Genomic DNA, 21648 nt, shown 5'->3' on the forward strand with positions numbered 1-21648 from the left:
AAGACCCCCTTTTTGTTGCAAGCAGACTGATCTAAAATTTGTCATTTGGACAAATGATTTGCCACACCCATCCTGCACATTTTGGTACATCAATACTGTACTGGAGCATCAGCATTGTACTGTGCTGTGTCTCGGACTGCTGACCTCCTTACTGTCACAGTTTGGTGTCGGATTTCAATAGACTGGCAGGCGATATCATACCTGTACCATTAGCATGGGTCATTTCGATTTGAAAAAGTTTGCGATGGGAATTTTGTCTCTCCTTTGCGTGCAGTCAGGTCTTGCCAACAAAGAGCATTGGACCTATCAAGGTAAACAAAATGTTCATCTTATCTGTGGTTTAGTCTCACACAAAATCTAGCTCGACAAAAGTGTCCCTTCTCTCTTGCAAATTGAGCGCAATGCATCGTGAGGAGGAGCGGTGACTGGACAATTAACTTAATACTTAAATATAAAACTGCAAAAAGCTTATGTGAGTGAAAAAAAATGTGGAATGCAAATTAAGAATCTGGCGGTGAATGGTTTTGAAGGTGTTTGCTGAATTTCTGCATCCATTACGTGTTACTTGTTACTGGGTGTCAGCTGTGGCTCAGTGGGTAGCCCTCTTGCCTTTGATGTCAAAAGGTTGTGTGTTCGGATCCCACTCTAGGAACTTGAACACATTAACAAACCAGGCTGGCACGCCAATGCAGTGATGAGGGAGTGCTGCATTGGTGGATGTTTCGTCTTTTGGATGAGATGTTAAATTGAGGCCCTGTCTGCTCTCTCAAGTGGATGTAAAAGATCCCACGACACTGTTTTGAACAAGAGCAGGGGAGCAATCCCCAGTGTCCTGGGCCAATATTTATCCCTCAAACAACATCGCAAAAAAAAACAGATTACCTGGTCATTATCGCATTGCTGTGTGTGGGAGATTGCTGTGTGCAAATTAGCTGCCGCATTTTCCACATTACGACAGTGACTAAACTTCAAAGTACTTCATTGGCTGTAAAGTGCTTTGAGACATCCAGTGGTGGTGAAAGATGCTATATCAATCCAAGTCTTTCTATTTTTTTTTCTTTACTGTTTACCAGAAGGGGACTTGAATGAAGTTCACTGGGGTTTGAAATACCCAGCCTGCTCTGGCAATCATCAATCTCCCATTGATATTCAGAGGAAAAAAGTGAAGTACAATGCTGCCCTGCCCCACTTAGAGTTAAGAGGGTACAACGGACCACATGAGGGAACCTTCCTGATGATCAATAATGGACATTCAGGTCTAGTACTCTATTGTTTTATGTTATACCAATAAAATGATACTAGAAAATGTATTTTGTATAATAGTATCTGTATAACTGAGTCTGTGCTACATCATTTTCTCAATGTTGTCCCTTTCTATTCTGGAGATACTGACTCTTGATGATGTACAGTCCCACAGATGGGCCGGCCCTTTGGAACCTCATCCAAGTAGTCCATTATTTATGTATGAGTCTGGGCAATGAGCATGGCAGACTATTCAACATGATAGTTAAGTTCTGACCTTCCCCGACATGCACTCTTACTCATTTCCCAGAATGGGGTAGGGGGTGAGGGAGGTGTGCAGGTGGGGAGGGGAAAGCTCACTTGATAGTGATAAGGAGCTGATCTTGCCCCCTCCAGGGGCAATAATAATGCCCAGCAGTTATCTTGACTGAGATTGCTTAAATTGGCATAGCACACAGGAACTTTGCTTTATTGTAGACTGATCGGGGGGCTGTGAAATTCCGTTGTGTCCCATCTGGGGGGCGTTAACATCCAGGAGGCGGGGCATTTTTGCACCAGGCGCGGGAGCCCTGCCCCCGTGAGCTATATTCGGGTTACCTCCCTGAAAGGAAGTGGAGCACAAAATAACGAGTCCACTTCCTTTCTGGGGCGGTACCGGGGCTGAGAGATTGGGAGCGCGGAGTAGCGCTACGCATTGGGCCACGGAGCGGGGTGTTACGGGTTACCGTCGCCACCATACGCCTGTGGAATTTAGCGGGAGTCGTTAGCGGCGCCGCGCCCAGGAGAAAAGTCGTTTGCGCCCCCCGTGTTTCGCAGTGATAGAGACTTAGGTTGTGTCAGTTGGGCCTATACACATTGGAGTTCAGAAGAATGAGAGGTGATCTTATTGAAACATATGAAATAATGAGGGGGCTCGACAAGGTGGATGCAGAGAGGATATTTCTACTCATAGGGGAAACTAAAACCAGGGGACATAGTCTTAGAGTAAGGGGCCACCCATTTAAAATTGAGATGAGGAGGAATTTCTTCTCTCAGAGGGTTGTAAGTCTGAGGAATTCTCAGGCCCAGAGAGCTGTGGAGGCTGGGTCATTGAATATATTTAAGGTGAGATAGACAGATTTTTGAGCGATAAGGGAGTAAAGGGTTATGGGGAACGGGCAGGGAAGTGGAGTTCAGTCCATGATCAGATCAGCCATGATCTTATTGAATGGCGGAGCAGGCTCGAGGGGCCAAATGGCCGACTCCTGCTCCTATTTCTTATGTTCTTATGAGCCCTGAGCCCCGCACAAGGGTGAAATGAGGACTTTATTGATCCATTACCATTGCCATTTCAGGAATTACTATGTGAACAGTCCAGTATGGATTGGTCCGAGTCACGACTAATACTTTGGAAGAATAATACTATCTTAAATAATAACAAAGGGTCTGATATCCAGACCCAATGATAAAACCAGATGGGGTTAATTTCTGCAAAGCTTTCTTGGCAGCACAGGACTTCACAAAATGGTGCCAAATCAATGTTTCATTACTGACTGATAGGTTGGTAGGACTAGGGAGAAGCGACAATTTCCCAATATTCCTGTTAATACAATTTTGGGAGTACACGGTAGTGTGAATATTTGTTGCGCACATAGTCAGCTGACTGCAAAGCAAGATCACAGGCTGCTGTTGTCGACAGTGAAGCATCATTTTAAAGAAACACACACGTGTTCAGCTCCTGTTAATGCACCGATTATTGTTGGACCGAGTCAACAAGAGAGACCCTCACCACCTGCCCTTGACATTCAATGGTATTATCATCATTGAGTCCCCCACCATCAACCTTCTGGGCGATCACCATTGACCAGAAAACCAACGGGACCAGCCACATAAATGCCGTGGCCCCGAGAGTGGGTCAGAGGCTGGATGTTGTGCGGTGAGTAGCTCACCTTCTGACTCCCCGAAGCCAACAAGACACGTCAGGAATGTGAGGGAATACTCTTCACTTGCCAGGATTCGTGTAGCCGCAACAACACTCAAGGAACTCATCACTATTCAGGGCAAAGCAGTTTGCTTGATTGGCTGCTCATCCACTAGCTTAAACATCCATTCCTTCCAACACCAGTGTACCTCATCATCATCATAGGCAGTCCCTTGGAATCAAGGAATACTTGCTTCCACTCTAAAAATGAGTCCTTAGGTGGCTGAACGAGAACCACAGTCCCGGTAACAGGTGGGGCAGATAGTCGTTGAGGAAAAGGGTGGGTGGGAGAGGTTTGCCACACGCTCCTTCCGCTGCCTGCGCTTGACTTCTGCATGCTCTCGGCGATGAGACTCGAGGTGCTCAGCGCTCTCCCGGATACACTTCCTCCACATAGAGCGGTCTTTTGCCAGGGACTCCCCAGGTGTCGGTGGGGATGTTGCACTTTATCAGGGAGTCCTTTTGAGGGTGTCCTTGTAACATACCAGCGTACCATGCCTGCAATGTGTACCATCCACAGCATGCACTGCAGCAACTCGCCAAGAGGCAGCATCTCCAAGTTGCCCTCAAGTTACACACCATACAGACTTTGGACATTTATCGCCGCTTCTTCACCGTCACCGCGTCAAACTCCTGGAACTCCCTACATAAGAGCACACTCACCACATCGACTGCAAGAAGGCGGCCCATCGCTACCTTCTCAAGGATAACTAAGTGGGACTAAATTGGACGAAGAGCCGGCACAGGCACGACGGACTGTAAGATTCTATGATTCTAACTGGAGATGATCAATAAATGCCGGCCTTGCTAGAAATGTCCGCATCCTGACAATGAATAATAAAAAAAACAGACGAGGAAGATTCAATCCGTGGTGTCTGGTGGGTCAGTTTATCCCAGTTGAGGTGTTGATGGGAGCGCTGCAATTAGCTTCAGTGCCCCTGGGCATGGGAATGGGTTAAAAAATCAGCTCGGGTTCTTGTTCCTGGTGATCTCCAGTAACCCCTGCTGGCCAATGCACGTCGACATCAGGTGAGGACAGGATCAGCTTTGGCTGTGATGATTCTCCATGGGATGACCTCCTGTGCTACCTACCCCCACTGCTCCCCAATTGGCGGCAGAACCTTCAGCCCTCTCGGTCCTACTTTGTGGAACTCGCTCCCTGAATCCCTGCACATAAGTACATAAGAAAAAGGAGCAGGAGTCAGCCTTTCGGCCCCTCGAGCCTGCTCCGCCATTCAATAAGATCATGGCTGATCTGATCATGGCCTCAACTCCACTTCCCGCTCCCCATAACCCTTCATCCTCTTATCGTTCAAAAATCTGTCTATCTCCACCTCAAATATATTCAATGACCCAGCCTCTCTGGGATAGATATTTCCACAGATTCACGATCCTCTGGAGAAGAAATTCCTCCTCATCTCCATTTTAAATGAGTGACCCCTAGTTCTAGATTCCCCCACGAGGGGAAACATCCTCTCTAATTCTACCCTGTTGAGCCCCCTCATAATCTTATATGTTTCAATAAGGTCACCTCTCAAAACGCTAATGAGTATAGGCCCAACCTGCTCAACCTTTCTTCATAAGACAACCCCTTCATCTCAGGAATCAACCTCGTGAACCTTCTCTCACCTGCCTCCAATGCAAGTATATCCCTCCTAAAATAAAAAGAACAAAACTGTATGTAGTACTCCAGGTGTGGTCTCACCAATACCCTGTACAGTTGTAGCAGGACTTCTCTGCTTTTATACTCTATCCACCTTGCAATAAAGGCTAACATTCCATTTGCCTTCCTGATTACTTGCTGTACCTGCAGACTAACTTGCTGCTTCTCTCCCTGCCTTTTCAATCAGCTCTTGATCTTGTTCCCCTAACTCTTCCACTACTGCTTGACATCTGTTTCTCCTTCGTGTGGAGCCATGGGACATTTTCTACATAAAAGGCACCATGTAAATACAAGTTGCTGTTGCGAAATCCATATTGTCTGCGGAAGTATATCTGATGGTTACAATGAGGCACATAAGATTCACTCAACAAATTCATGAAGATAATAATTGCCAGCGACTGAGTTCAATACATTTATAGTATTATGTGCTTTATATTTGCTATAAAAGACACGTGTGTCAGCTGTGGCTCCGTGGGCAGCATACTCACTTCTGAGTCAGAAGGTTGTGGGTTCAAGTCCCATTCCAGGGACTTGAACACATAAATCTAGGCTGACACTCCAGTGCAGTGCTGAAGGAGTGCTGCACTGTCAGAGGTGCTGTCTTTTGCATGAGATGTTAAACTAAGGCCCCGTCTGCACTCTCAGGTGGACGTAAAAGATCCCATGGCACTATTTTGAAGAAAAGCAGGGGAGTTATCCCCGGTGTCCTGGCCAATAGTTATCCCTCAAGCAACATAACAAAAAAAAAACCAGAATATCTGGTCATTATCACATTGCTGTTTGTGGGAACTTGCTGTGTGCAAATTGGCTGCCGCATTTCCCACATCACAGCAGTGCCTACACTTCAAAAGTACTTAATTGGCCGTCAAGCGCTTTGAGATGTCTGTTGTGGAAGGCACTTTTTAAATGTAATTCTTTTTTATATAGCTAAAAATATTACAAGGGAATATGGTTCTGGATTGTGAAATTGTGCACTACTATATAATGCATATACATATATATAAGGGAGACACAGCTTTGTAACCAGCAACCTTGTGCACTTTGCTTTCACAGTTGCGATAAACTTACCGTCCTCCATGTTTATCAGCAAAGGGCTGTTGAATTGTTACACGGCCGTTCAGATGCATTTTCATTGGGGCGGCCTTGATCTGGAGAGCAGCGGCTCAGAACACACAATAGATGGGATACGATATGTGGCAGAGGTATAGTAAATGCCTTTAATTCACGTTGGGAAGATGCAGTGAATGGGAATCGGTGGGATCGAATGACAATTGGAACAGCCACCTTGCATTTTTGCAAGTACCCTTCCTGTTAGCCAATCACACTGTAGCATTGACAGTACAATCTGATTATTATATAATAGTAAAACACAAACCAGTTCATATTTAAACGGTGATGAATAATGCAGATATTGATTGATTTTAAATTTAGCAAATGAAACCTGTATTGTTTGTCTCACAAAATGGATGAAATTCCTTCTGACTATAATTTTTGCAAAAATTATCAAGTGGATGAGGTGGTTCAGTGAGCTACCACGTTGTCCTTTCAACAGTGACACCTAGGTTTGAATCCAAACCATACTTTAGGATGAAATTCTTTCTCTCCCACTGTAAGAGTTCTAAGTGATAGTTTGACCAGTCCCTTTCCTACCTAATTCTTTGTGGGCGTGGGATCAAAGTATAGAACTATCCACAAACAGGTATTTGACTAGCGACCTCGCTTGGTGAAGATGGCTATTATGAGACCTGGAAAAAATGTCACATTGGTTCCATAGTGGGAACTCTTACGAAGTTGCGTTAATGGACTTTGAGGGTGAAATTCCTCCTGTTGCCGATTTTAGCAAAATGGTTAGCAGGACACTGTCTACACGTTTGCTCTTTCCTGTAGGAGCCACACGAGAGTGATCAGGAGTGGGAACCCTGATCAAAGTTTCCCCTTCCTCCCCCAGGGCACAACGCCAATTGTTGCACCCCGATTGCCATCCTGACTCTGATGACTTTGCTCAGCACACACCTGGGACCACCTCGGCCTGAATGACATAATGCTACACTCGGCTATCAGGGCGTATAATGTCAGCACTGTAACTTCGCTATAAAGGAAGTGTCATTAATGACTTGTGCACTTTGATTAAATTCCTCAGCCTTGACATTGACCAGCACATTATTGCATCACATGATTCTATCAGATTGAAGTTAATCCTTGCTTTTATGCACACGTTAACCAATCATTGTGCTCAATTTTGTTTTATATTCTCATATAAGATTATGACCATAATTATCACCAAATTGTTTTCATTCAAGTATTCACTTGATACACCTTCCATTATTAATCAACAACAGACTTTGAGGAAGTTTAACATTTATCTTATAGGTGCCATAGAATCATAGAATGGTTACAGCACGGAAGGAGGCCATTTGGCCCGTCAAGCCCGTGCCGGCTCTCAGCTAGTCCCACTCTCCCCTCGCCCTTTCTCCGCAGCCCTGAAAACGTTTTCCCTTCAGATACTTATCCAATTCCCCTTTGAAAGATAAAATTGAGTCTCCCTCCATTGCCCTTTCAGGCCGCGCATTCCAGATCCTAACCACTCGCTGCATAAAAAAGTTTTTTTCCTACGTCACCTTTGGTTCTTTTGCCAGTCACCTTAAATCTGTGTCCTCTGGTTCTCGACCCTTCCGCCAATGAGAACAGTGTCTCTCTATCTACTCTGTCCAGACCCCTCATGATTTTGAACATCATCTTTAATTTTAGAATATAATAAGTACTCGTCAGTCTCCTGTGGCACTGTGCACAGGTGGTCGATTAGGGATGAAGGGGGTAAGAGGGCAGGGAATAAATATCCAGGGTACACAGTGGTAATTAATTTTAAAATCATACATTTTTCCCTTATTTTTATATAATATTTTGATTTGATATTATTTATAGTTAAACTATTGATAACAATTTGGGAAAGAGAGAAGGATAGTTGGTTGGAACACAAGGGTTTCTCTGCAGTTATACGCTGAGCAGCTGGGAGAAACACACCTGAAGCACAATAGCCCCACCATTGGCAGGAGGGTGTAATCACAGAGTGACAAGTTTACAAAAACAGTTTGCAATATTAATGTGGACAACAACAACAACACCATTTATTTACATAGCGTCTTTAACGTAGTAAAATGTCCCAAGGCACTTCACAGCAGCGATTATAAAACAAAATTTGACACCGAGTCACATAATAACAATAATTTGTATTTATATAGCCCCTCTAATGTCGTAAAACGTCCCAAGGCGCTTCACAGGAGTGTTATAAGACAAAACAAATAAATTTGACACCGAGCCACATAAGAGATTAAAAAGCAGAGGTAGGTTTTAAGGAGCGTCTTAAAGGAGGAAAGAGGTAGAGAGGCAGAGAGCTTTAGGCAGGGAGTTCCAGAGCTTGGGGCCTAGGCAACAGAAGGCACGGCCACCAATGGTTGAGCGATTATAATCAGGGATGCTCAAGAGGGCAGAATTAGAGGTTAGCGGGTTGTGAGGCTGAGGGAGATTACAGAGGGAGGGGGCGCGGCCATGGAAGGATTTGGAAACAGGGATGAGAATTTTGAAATCGAGGCATTGCTTAACCGGGAATCAATGTAGGTCAGCGAGCACAGGCGGTGATGGGTGAGTGGGACTTGGTGCGAATTAGGACACGGGCAGTGAGCACAGGCGGTGATGGGTGAGTGGGACTTGGTGCGAGTTAGGACACGGGCAGCGAGCACAGGGGTGATGGGTGAGTGGGACTTGGTGCGAGTTAGGACACGGGCAGCGAGCACAGGCGGTGATGGGTGAGTGGGACTTGGTGCGAGTTAGGACACGGGCAGTGAGCACAGGGGTGATGGGTGAGTGGGACTTGGTGCAAGTTAGGACACGGAGCAGCCAAATGTTGGATGACCTCAAGTTTACAAAGGAATTTAAAAGTTGATACAAAACATGAAAACAGTGATTAAAATTTCGTAGTCAATAAGTGTGTGCGGTCTTTTTGAGATGTATGGTTGTTGTGAAAGATGCTACCTGTATATAAATGTGATTCTTTTTTATATAGCTAAAAGTATTATATGGGAATATGGTTCTGGATTGTGAAATTGTGTACTGCTATATGATACATATATATATATATACACACACACACACACACATATATATAATATATATATATATATATACACACACACACATATATATATTATATATATATACGCACACACACACACATATATATAAGGGAGACGCACCTTTGTAACCAGCAACCTTGTGCACTTTGCTTTCACAGTTGGGATAAACTTGCCGCCCTCGTGCTCGATGGACTGAATAGCCTTCTTCCATACTGTAACCATTCTATGAATCTATGATTCTATGGCACCTATAAGATAAATGTTAAACTTCCTCAAAGTCTGTTGTTGATTACAAATGGGTGGTGTGTCAAGTGAATGCTTGAATGAAAACAAATTGGTGATAATTATGGTCATAATCTTATATGAGAATATAAAACAAGATTGAGCACAATGAACAGAGAACAGAGAGTCAGGATAAATGGTTCATTCTTGGGTTGGCAATCAGTAACCAGTGGGGTGCCGCAGGGATCAGTGCTGGGACCGCAACTATTTACAATCTATATTAACGACCTGGAAGAAGGGATTGAGTGTAACGTAGCCAAATTTTCTGACGATACAAAGATGGGAGGAAAAGCAATGTGTGAGGAGGACACAAGAAATCTGCAAAAGGACATAGGCAGGCTCAGTGAGTGGGCAAAAATTTGGCAGATGGAGTATAATATTGGAAAGTGTGAGGTCAGCACTTTGGCAGAAAAGATCAAAGAGCAAGTTATTATTTAAGTGCCGCAGGGCGCAGTGCTGGGACCTCAGCTCTTTACAATATACATTTACGATTTAGATGAAGGAATTGAGTGTAATATCTCCAAGTTTGCGGATGACACTAAGCTAGGTGGCAGTGTGAGCTGTGAGGAGGACGCTAAGAGGCTGCAGGGTGACTTGGACAGGTTAGGTGAGTGGGCAAATGCGAGGCAGATGCAGTCTAATATGGATAAATGTGAGGTTATCCATTTTGGGGGCAAAAACACAAAGGCAGAATATTATCTGGATGGCGGCAGATTAGGAAAAGGGGAGATGCAACGAGACTTGGGTGTCATGGTTCATCACTCACTGAAATTGGGTTTGCAGGTATAACAGGTGGTGAAGAAGGCAAAAGGTATGTTGGCCTTCATAGCTAGGGGATTTGAGTATAGGAGCAGGGAGGTCTTACTGCAGTTGTACAGGGCCTTCGTGAGGCCTCATCTGGAATATTGTGTTCAGTTTTGGTTTCCTAATCTGAGGAAGGACGTTCTTGCTATTGAGGGAGTGCAGCGAAGGTTCACCAGACTGATTTCAGGGATGGCGGGGATGGCATATGAGGGGAGACTGGATCAACTGGGCCTTTATTCACTGGAGTTTAGAAGGATGAGAGGGGATCTCATAGAAACGTATAAGATTCTGACGGGACTGGACAGGTTAGATGCGGGAACAATGTTCCCGATGTTGGGGAAGTCCAGAACCAGGGGACGTAGTCTTAGGATAAGGGGTAGGCCATTTAGGACTGAGATGCAGAGAAACTTCTTCACTCAGAGAGTTGTTAACCTATGGAATTCCCTGCCGCAGAGAGTTGTTGATGCCAGTTTATTGGATATATTCAAGAGGGAGTTAGATATGGCCCTTACGGCTAAGGGGATCAAGGGGTATGGAGAGAAAGCAGGAAAAGGGTACTGAGGGAATGATCAGCCATGATCTTATTGAATGGCGGTGCAGGCTTGAAAGGCCGAATGGCCTACTTCTGCACCTATTTTCTATGTTTCTATGTTTCTAAGACTGCAAAGTGCTGCAGTGCAGCGGGACCTGGGAGTACTTGTGCATGAAACACAAAAGGTTAGTACAGCAAGTGATCAGGAAGGCCAATGGAATTTTGGCCTATTGCAAAGGGGATGGAGTATAAAAGCAAGGAAGTCTTGCTATAGTTATACAGGGTATTGGTGAGGCCACACCTGGAATACTGCGTGCAGTTTTCGTTTCCATATTTACGAAAGGATATACTTGCTTTGGAGGCAGTTCAGAGAAGGTTCACTCGGTTAACTCCGGAGATGAGGGGGTTGACTTATGAGGAAATGTTGAGTAGGTTGGGCTTCTATTAATTGAAATTCAGAAGAATGAGAGGTGATCTTATCGAAAAGTATAAGATTATGAGGGGGCTTGACAAGGTGGATGCAGAGAGGATGTTTCCAGTGATGGGGGAGACTAGAACTAGAGGGCATAATCTAAGAATAAGGGGCCGCCCATTTAAAACTGAGATGAGGAGAAATTTCTTCTCTAAGAGGGTTGTCAATCTGTGGAATTCGTTGCCTCAGACAGCTGTGGAAGCTTGCACATTGAATAAATTTAAGACAGAAATAGACAGTTTCTTAAATAATAAGGGAATAAGGGGTTATGGAAAGCGGGCAGGGAAGTGGACCTGAGTCCATGATCGGATCAGCCATGATCGCATTGAATGACGGAGCAGGCTCGAGGGGCTGTATGGCCTACTCCTGCTCCTATTTCTTATGTTCTTATGTTAACATGTGCATAAAAGCAACCGAGCCGAAACTCTACCTCCCTTATGTCTGCACTCTGGGATTTCCAGCACAATTCACCTGAAAATCGGCCAAACCAACGCAAAAGATCATGGAATTTCAGGCGCAAATTACAATCAGGCGCAAGTCAAATTTCCGCGATCTTTTGCACCAGTTTAAAAATTATCCACAAAACTGGCCAGGTCGCCAGATTGGATCACTCACCGTGGCGATTTCCTCTAATTGCAGCCGTTAAGAGTACCTTCGATGGGACTCTTAAAATTAAGCTTGTTTTTTAACAGATGCAACAACACTAATAGGCTCTTCTTAAAAGCTTTTAAATATTAAGAAATATTTAATTTAATAAGAAATTGACTACTGTGCACCAATGAAACTAGTGAATGGATCTGTATAGTTTTTTTAATGTCACTTTCAGTGATTTGAAATCAGGTTACACACATTCACGCCACACAAGTGCCAGGCAATGACATCCGAAAGACGGCACCTCTGACAGTGCAGCACTCCCTCAGCACTGCACTGGAATGTCAGCCTAGATTTATCTGCTCAAATCCCTGGAGTGGGACTTGAATCCACAACCTTCTGACTCAGCAGCGAGAGTGTTACCCACTGAGCCACGGCTGACACTAGCCTAGACAGTGAATGCTGATGCATTATCTGCTTTCACCCAGTATCCACACATACCTACGATCCAGGTGACCAGACAGCAATCAAGAGGAGAAAGGAGACGAACTAATATTTCACCTCTTTAGCCCGGCAACACTGGGGCCAATTGGGACAGTCACTGATGCCAAGGCATAGAATACAAGAGCAGGGGGGGTTATGCTTGAACTGTACAAAACACTAGTTAGGGCACAGCTAGAGTACTGCGTGCAGTTCTGGTCACCACGTTACAGGAAAGATGTGATTGCACTAGAGCGGGTACAGAGGAGATTTATGAGGATGTTGCCTGGACTGGAGAATTTTAGCTATGAGGAAAGATTGGATAGACTGGGGTTGTTTTCTTTGGAACAGAGGAGGCTGAGGGGGAGACTTTATTGAGGTGTCTAAAATTATGAGGGGCCTGGATAGAGTGAATAGGAAGGACCTATTTCCTCAAGTGGGGGGGTTAGAGTTAAAGTAATTAGTAGAAGGATTAGAGGGGAGTTGAGGAGAACTTCTTTCACCCAAAGGGTGGTGGGGATCTAGAACTCACTGCCTGAAAGGATAGTCGAGGCAGAAACCCTAATTGCATATAAAAAGTACTTGGATGTGCCGTAACCTACAGGGCTACGGACCAAGAGCTGGAAAGTGGGATGAGGCTGGATAGCTTTTTTTCGGCCAGGACAGACACGATGGGTCGAATGGCCTCCTTCTGTGCCGTGAATTTCTATGATTCTATAAGTCTGCCTCAGCTGAAATCAGTTCACTCAGTCCATGCAGGGACTGAACCTGGGATCTTGGTGATCTATTTGGCTCTGTACGAGCGTACTGACCTTTACCCAGTGAGCCACTGGGAGTGGTCCAAGGTAATCTTAGCATCACTGAAAGTGATTATTGAGGAATGAAATTATAACACCACCAATGTAATAAAATAGACATAATCTTGCACTTAGTAGCAGCACCTTGCCAATAAATGATCTAATTTATTGGGCCCAAGTTTCCACATGATTTGCGCCTGATTTTTAGGAGCAACTGGTGGAGAACGGACTATTGTCGAAATCGCAATTCTCCACATTTTTTTTTCTGCAGTTCTAGTCAGGTAGAACAGTTCTACTTTGGAACAGAATTTTTTCTTCAAAAGGGGGCGTGTCCGGCCACTGACGCCTGATTTGAAAGTTTCCACAGTGAAAACGTACTCCAAACTAAAGTAGAATGGAGCAAGTGAAGATTTTTGTAGAACTGAAAAAACCTGTTCTACACATTAAAAAATCAGGCACAGGTTACAAATTAGGCGTCCAGAACGAGGTGGGGGAGGGGGGGGGGAAGGGAAGTCATTAAATTCTATAATAAATCCTTATTTATACTTCTATAAATATTATACAAATAAATCCAACCTGAATAAACATTTATAAGCCAAGAAAAGATTAAATAAACCATCTTCCTACCTGTGTGAAAGTGCTTCAGGCAGGCCTTTCGGGACCGAAGGCTGAACGGGCCGGCCCGAGACTTCAGGCAGGGCCCGTCCCCAGCACCAGATTTACAGGTAGGTGGCGTTGGGTTGGGTCGGGTCGGGGAGGTTGGGTTCGGTTCGGGTCGGGGTGGGGGTGGGGGGGGGAGAGGGAGAGAGAGAGAGAGAGAGAGAGAGGGGGGGAGGAAGAGAGAGAGGGGGGGAGGGAGAGAGAGAGAGGGGGGGAGAGAGAGAGAGAGAGGGGGGAACGGAGAGAGAGAGAGGGGGAGAGGTCAGGTCGGATCCAGTCCGGGAGCGGGAGTTGGGTCGGGTCCAGTGTGGGGGGGGGGGGTCGGGTCAGGGGGCGGGAGCGCGGGTCGGGTTGGGTCCAGTCGGGGGGCGGGGAGCGGGAACAGGAGCGCGGGTCGGTCGGGTCAGTTGGGGGAGGGGGGGGGGAGGGGCGCGGGTGTCGGGTCTGGTCCGGAGGCAGGGGGGGGCGGGGAGCGGGTGTTGGGTATGGTCCGGAGGCAGGGGGGAGCTGGTGTAGGGTCTGGTCTGGTCCGGAGGCAGGGGGGGGCGGGGGGAGCGAGTGTCGGGTCTGGTCAGGGGGGGGAGCAGGAGCTGGCCGTGGGAGGAGCCTTATTCACGCAGCCCCAGTGAGGCCATTGGGCCAGGGCTAGGGGCTGCGTGCTTCGGGCCCCTCCCACACAGTTCGGCGCCTGGAGCTACTGCACTTGCGTGCCCACTGTAGCGCGCATGTGCAGAGGTCCCGGCACTGTTTTCAGCGCAGGGACCTGGCTCCACCCCCCCTACAGCTCGTGCTGGCTGCGCCGAGGACCAGAGGACCTGCAGGTAGGTGGAGAATACCGAGGATTTTTTTTAGGCGCACTTTGTGGCGCGAAAAACGGGCGCCCAGCTCGGAGGGGCGCCCGTTTTTTTTCTTGTGGAAACTTAGGCCCATAATGTTGGCCTGTGGCATCATAATTTAATCAGGAGTTGGTTGCTGCCTCAGTCCCCTTTTAAGTGGAACTCTTCAGTTTATTTACACACTATTTTAGATTGATGATCTTCAAACTGAATTGGGTAATGATGACTGGAATAAGTTCTATGCTCAGACACAAAAGATAAAAATTCCACTTCCCAAAATTTCAGCCGTTACCGGGTCAACATCTTTTTTTTTTCAGACTTCAATTCGCTCCGCTCATTTCCTGAAACCAGCGAGACATGCTGAGGTACAGTTCCACTGATGATGCCCCCCCCCTCCCGGTGTCCAACTAAATCCCCTCCAAATCACACACTATCCTGACTTGGAAATATATTGGCCGTTCCTTCATCGTCGCTGGGTCTAAATCCTGGAACTCCCTCCCTAACAGCACTGTGGGCGCACCTTCACCACACGGACTGCAGCGGTTCAAGATGGCGGCTCACCACCACCTTCTTGAGGGCAATTAGGGATGGGCAATAAATGCCGGCCTTGCCAGAGGCGCCCACATCCCGTGAATTAATAAGAAAAAAAAATCTCATCCTGTTGACAATTCTTCACGAATGAGTGTCGGCAGTCGACTTAACCGTACCAGAGCTGGGCCTAATTCTGTCCTCACCCAAATGTTCACATTCCTTCCTAGTCCAGGGACATCATAGTGCCTCAACTGTCCCAGATCACGTAAGTCAGTAGACGTCTGGATTGAAGCCGAGATGTTCCTGGTCTGTATGACTCAGTACCAGACTTCATGTGGTGCACAAGAACATGAGAAATAGGAACAGGATTAGGCCATACAGCCCTTTGAGCCCATTCAATAATATTATGGGCGATCTTCACCGCAACTCCATTTTCCCGCCCGATCCCCACATCCCTTGATTCCCTTCGATTCCACAAATCTATTGATCTCAGCCTTGAATATACTCAACGACTCAGCATCCACAGCCCTCTGGGATAGAACATTCCAAAGATTCACAACCCTAACTGAAGAATGTTCTCCATATCTCAGTCCTAAATGGCTGACCCCTTAACCTGAGACTGTGACCCTTACTACTAGAATCTCTAGCCCGGGGAACCAGCCTCAGCATCTACCCTGTCAAGCCCAATAAGAATTTTTTAAGTTACTACCTCTCATTCTTCTAAACCCCTGAGAATATAGGACTATTCTACTCAATCTCTCCTCATGGGGCAGTCCTCTCATCCCAGGAATTAATTTACTGAACCTTAGCTGCAGCCCCTTTAAGGCAAGTATGACGATAAATTTGAATCAGACGTACAATTTTTTACCCCCCGATGTTACGCCACTTCTAATTGCTATATATTAAAGTTCAAACGTGCAATCATTCTGTCAGCCAATGTACTGCTGATTTTTTGACATAATAGAAACTGATAAATATTTAAGACTTTTTATTTCACTCCTGTAGTTTTGCATATGAATCCCTCATGTATATTTTGTAAATAGGAGGTGAGACGGGAGGAGAGAGGGAGGGGAGAGAGAGAGGGAATTTACAGGGAGTTTGTACAATGCTAGACTGACACAATTGTTCACATTTTGTTTTCCAGCTGCACATTGTTCATTATAATTCCGACAAGTATAGTAGTTTCTCTGAAGCGTCAGATAAAGCAGATGGATTGGCTGTGCTGGCATTTTTCTGTGAGGTATGGCTCAAGGCTCCTCTGGAAGTGACCTTGCACTAACACAAAACTTACACTGGTAAGATAATGAAGGGTGGGCCGTGAGCTTTGAGCCCGCAGTGGAACACAAGCCTCTTAACCAGATGATCACAAGTTTAAGTCCCCAGGATATCCAGACTGAAGGCGTGTTTTGGTAAATGGGAATGAACAGGTGTGTACAGCAACTGGTACATTTACAATCATCTTTTATCGCTGCAGGCCCACCATTCAATGGCACTGACCAGCAGAAAGCCATTGTTCGCGACTGGTTAATAGGAAAGGAAGGTTTGCAGGGTGTAATGTATGCACTTGTGAGTGTGCTCACAGGTTGGTAGAGCTGTTGAATTGGGAGCGGCTTAGCCAGTCATGTGATGTTCACAAGACTATTATGTCTGTAATGCACTTATGAATGACTCCACGAGGCAATGTGTTGTACTCAAACTGTAGTGACCTTGGTCCTTTATTCGTAACTCCAGAATGAGGAACAAGCATGGTGAGCAGCCTTTTATACTGGGCCCCACACACCTATGCAGGTGACCCTCAGGTCTCCCACCGCAGTGCCCTCTGGTGGACAGCCTCTGTCACAAGGGCAGGAAACCCCAGTCTCCACCAGTTGCACCCTCTAGTGGACCAACATAGTATATACACAGTGTAAATCTTACTGATTTTTCATCTTATGCAACTATACAGTGACTGCACAGAGAGTATATCTATAGTCTGCATACATAACAGACTCAATGAAACCCCAGACACTTGGGTTCAGGGGATCCACGATGAGGCAGGTGGTTGTGAGCCTAGTGGATGAACGGGCAATGTGTAGTGTGATTGTTAAACCTTTTGCGAATAAATCAACTAGTCCTTAATAGCAATGTGTTGCTATAAATTCTTAAGCAAAGAACCCAAGAAGCAAACACGTTACAAAGAGAGATATAATCTGATTATAATATAATACTTGGAATCGATGTTACCTCTGTGTTTTTGGGGGACCACATGGTCCCGTTAATGGGCTGCGCAGCTCATTCAAAACTCCGCACATGCGCTTTTTTTTCCATTTAAAAAACGGGTGAGTTGTCTGCTTGGGAGCACCAGAGCGCAGCGTGGCCGCGCAGCTTAACGGGAACATTGCTGGGAATTATATAGCACCTTATTGCATTGAAATGTCTTGACGTGCTTCACCGGTAAGTATCCTTTGCTAATGCAATGATTTGCTCTGTACCATAACCAACATAAAGACACTGTGCAAACCGAGTACCAATAATAATGTTTCCCCAAATTAAATATTTCAACTACAGATGCATATCTGATTTAACATATGTTCCCGCTGGAGCAAACGCCTTTCATTTGCTGCATTGTTTGTGTGTATGAGGTTATGGGGCCCAGAAGATCCGAGGGCCCAGGGGCAGCACGGGCCAGCCCACACTGCGATATATGTACCCACTAGGTCCGTGCAGCAGAGCAGGTTTCCAATCGTCCTGGTTAATCTTTGCCACTGGATAAAGGCCGAGCTCTGTCGAGCCCGTGTGGTGGCTGATGTGCAATGGTCACCACACGTTAAAAAAATCCACGCACAGGCATCCTCCGCTCCTTCAGTTGGTGTTCAGGGCTAGAACATCGGGTCCTTCTTTGAAACATCTGTGAAGTCTTATGGAAGCAAGTCATCCTCGTTCGAGGGACCGCTTATGATAATGATGACTCCACCAGCAACATCCCCAAAACCGCCACGAGGAATGTCTAGCTGCGCTGATTTTGGGTGGTATTATTTGAGGGAGGAATGCGTAATCACTCCATGATGGTGTGGCTCATCAATGTAATATGTCCGTGGATAGAAAGATGTACGCTCCTCCCGATACCCTCGACAGCGAGTCGCTTCTCTCAGTGGGCAAGCCAAAGACCACCCTAAGTGAAGGAAGAGCATCCGGGAGGGCGCTGAGCACCTCGAGTCTCATCGCCGAGAGCATGCAGAAAGCAGGCGCAGGCAGCGGAAGGAGCGTGCGGCCAACCAGACTCCCCACCCGCCCTTTCCTCCAACCACTGTCTGTCCCACCTGTGACAGAGATTGTAATTCCCGTATTGGACTGTTCAGTCACCTGAGAACTCACTTTTAGAGTGGAAGCAAGTCTTCCTCGATTTCGAGGGACTGTTATGATGATAAGCAGAGGAAAGTCGCCCTTCATGTGGAATGAGAAGAACTCCTTAAGGAGAACTTACCTTATTGAAACGTATAAGATTCTGAGGGGGCTTGACAGGGTAGATGCAGAGAGGATGTTTCCCCTCATGGGGAATCTAGAACTAGGGGGCATAGTTTCAGAATAAGGGGTTGCACATTTATAACAGAGATGAGGAGGAATTTCTTCTCTCAGAGGGTCGTGACTCTTTGGAATTTGCTACCCCAGAGAGCTGTGGTGGCTGGGTCATTGAATATATTTTAGGTGGCGATAGACAGATTTTTGAACCTTACGGGGAGCGGGCGGGGAAATGGAGTTGAGGCCAAGATCAGATCAGCCATGATCTTATTGAACAGGCCCGAGGGACCAAATGGCCTACTCCTGCTCCTATTTCTTATATTCTAACTGAGTTGAATCAAGCCCAGCTGTGTATTAAAGAATTCGCATGGCTGTTCCTAAAAGAGAAACAGCTTAAAAAAAACAAATAACTATGGGTGCTGGAACGCGAGCATAAAAAGCTAAGCTTGTTACACAGTACATGTTGTATACAACAATAAGAGTCATATAAACTTAGTATCAGAGACATGTTCTTCAAGTGGATCTAGTACATTAGAAAGAGCTGTAATTAATTACACAAGGGGATTGTTGTCACATTTAACACATCTTGTACACTGCAAAGACAGCCTAAGGGGCTTCATGGTGTAGGATGCAGAAATGGCACATGCATTACTGCTCATCACAATTAAGTGTGGGATGATCGGGTCTGCACAGAATGTAACGGACCAATTCTGATTGCAAGCCACACTCACCCGACTGACACAGAGCAATGGGACTTGGGCACATACCAATATCTCACCAGTAATAAAAACAGAAAATACTGGCAGCCTGGCTCGAAAAGACTTGGATTTATATAACGCCTTTCACAGCCACTGGATGTCCCAAAGCGCTTGACAGCCAATTAAGTATTTTTGGAGTGTAGTCACTGTTGTAATGTGGGAAATGCAGCAGCCAATTTGCGCACAGCAAGCTCCCACAAACAGCAATGTTGAAATGACCAGATAACCTGTTTTTAATGATGTTAATTGAGGGATAAATATTGGTTTGGGCACCGGGTTTAACTTCCCTGCTCTTCTTCAAAATAGTGCGGTGGGCTCTTTTACATCCGATTGAGAAAGCAGACGGGGCCTCAGTTTAAGATCGTATCCGAAAGACGGCACCTCTGACAGTGCAACACTCCCTCAGCACTGCACTGGAGTGTCAGCCTAGATTTTTGTGCTCAAGTCTCTGGAGTGGAACTTGAACCCACAATCTTCTGACTCAGAGGTGAGTGTGCTACCCACAGAGCCACAGCTGACACTACTCAACACATCCATCAGGATCTGAACAGGGATGGACAGGTGGAATGTTTCAGGTGGGATCCTATATCAGAACTGGAGTGAGTTTCCATTCTCACCAGTCCAAGCAGATGAAGGTGCTCTGCAGGGGTTCCACAGCGGGAAACGAAAATCAGGGGTGGGGCAACATTGGCTGATTCAAAGAATGGGTTACTTGCTCGCCACTCAGAGAATGGACCACAAACGGGTAGATCCAAAGCAAGGGGGAGGAGGAGACATGCATTACCGAGTGTGTGAGGGGCACAATGATACACAGATACACAACCATACTGGAATGAGTTTAACATAACTTAAGAACATAAGAATTAGGAGTAGGAGTAGACCATTTGGCCTCTCGCGTCTACTCCACCATTCAATGAGATCTCATGGCTGATCTTCTACCTCAGCTCCACTTTCCTGCACTGTCCCCATATCCCTTGATTTCCTTACTATCCAAAAATCTATCGATCTCTGTATTGAATATACTCAACGTCTGAGCCTCCACAGCTCTCTGAGATAGAGAATTCCAAAGATTCACCACCCTCTGAGTGAAGAAGTTTCCCCTCATCTCAGTCCTAAATGGCCGAGCCCTTATTCTGAGACTGTGACCCCTGGTTCTAGACTCCCCAGCCAGGGGAAACATCCTCCCTGCATTTACCCTGTCAAGTCCTGTAAGAATGTTGTATGTTTCAATGAGATCATCTCTCATTCTTCTAAACTCTAGAGAATATAGGCCTGGTCTACTCAATCTCTCCTCATAGGACAATCCCCCTCATCCTAGGAATGAATTTGGTTTGGAACGCAAGCTGACCGGTTTCTCACAAACTGAATCCCGCAGTGATGTGTGTGTTCCTGCATTTCACAACGTTAAGTGCCAGAGGCTGCATGTGTGCAATTTAGAAGATTCATTGAATGGGCTCTTACGCTGAATTTCGATCAAGATTCTACATGGGGCTGGCGTGGCTCATATTGGAGTCAACTTGGAGAGAAGTGGGCCCCACTGAGTTGCGTTTATATTCTGAATTAGTGAGAGCAGCTCGTTAATTAAGTGCACCTTGATCTAAATCAGCTGTAAATTGGGATTTTTTTTCTTTTTAACTTAAGACAGCATCCGAGTGAATCAGGCAGCACATGGTTGGTGAGTTTTATAATCATTGGAACATGATCATAGTACAATAAAAGCTAATTGTTGCCAAAAAATATGGAAAGGAAGTTATTATTGTCCCACTGCCACAGCTCGAGTTGTCAATGAGACACACGTGTTCACTGTTTCTCATTTAAAGAGACTTGCAATCTGCCTGTATCAATTATAATGCAACATTCATTATCCAAAGGGCACCTCCCACCGGATGGATAATAAAAACTGGCAGATAATCAAGAGTGCTCAAATCTTCTTTTGGCAGGAATTGTAAACAAATTTCTTCCAAAAAGAAAAGAGTTTTGTTCAAAACTCTGCTGTCCGTGTCCTAACTCGCACCGAGTCCCTCTCACCCATCACCCCGCTTGCCCATCGCCCCCGCTCGCCCATTGCCCCCGCTCGCCCATCGCCCCCGCTCGCCCATCTCCCCCGCTCGCCCATTGCCCCCGTTCACTCATCTCCCCGTTCAACCATCGCCCCCATCACCCATGACCCCTGTGCTCGCTGAAAAAGAAAGAAAGACTTGCATTCATATAGCACCTTTCACGACCACCAGCCGTCTCAAGCTGACCTGCATTGGTTCCCGGTTAAGCAATACCTCGATTTTAAAATTCTCCTCCTTGTGTTCAAGTCATTTCATAGCCTTGCTATCCCAATCTCTGTAATCTCCTCCAATACTCCTCGAACACTGCGTTGCTCCAATTCTGGCCTCTTGCGCATCCTCGATTTGCTTTGCC

General features: G+C 45.9%; 1 protein-coding gene across 1 annotated transcript in view; it reads left to right on the forward strand.

Moving 5' to 3' along the window:
- Window positions 1-214: 214 nt before the first annotated feature.
- Window positions 215-21648, forward strand: part of LOC139229082 (carbonic anhydrase 6-like) — a 34747-nt gene continuing 13313 nt past the window's right edge. Inside the window, exons 1-4 of the mRNA XM_070860738.1 lie at window positions 215-311; window positions 1074-1256; window positions 5919-6067; window positions 16125-16220. Coding sequence (XP_070716839.1) covers window positions 215-311; window positions 1074-1256; window positions 5919-6067; window positions 16125-16220 — 525 coding nt within the window. The remainder of the gene's footprint in view (window positions 312-1073; window positions 1257-5918; window positions 6068-16124; window positions 16221-21648) is intronic.

The sequence above is a fragment of the Pristiophorus japonicus genome, chromosome 18, assembly GCF_044704955.1.
Source record: "Pristiophorus japonicus isolate sPriJap1 chromosome 18, sPriJap1.hap1, whole genome shotgun sequence".
NCBI classification, from domain to species: Eukaryota; Metazoa; Chordata; class Chondrichthyes; family Pristiophoridae; genus Pristiophorus; species Pristiophorus japonicus.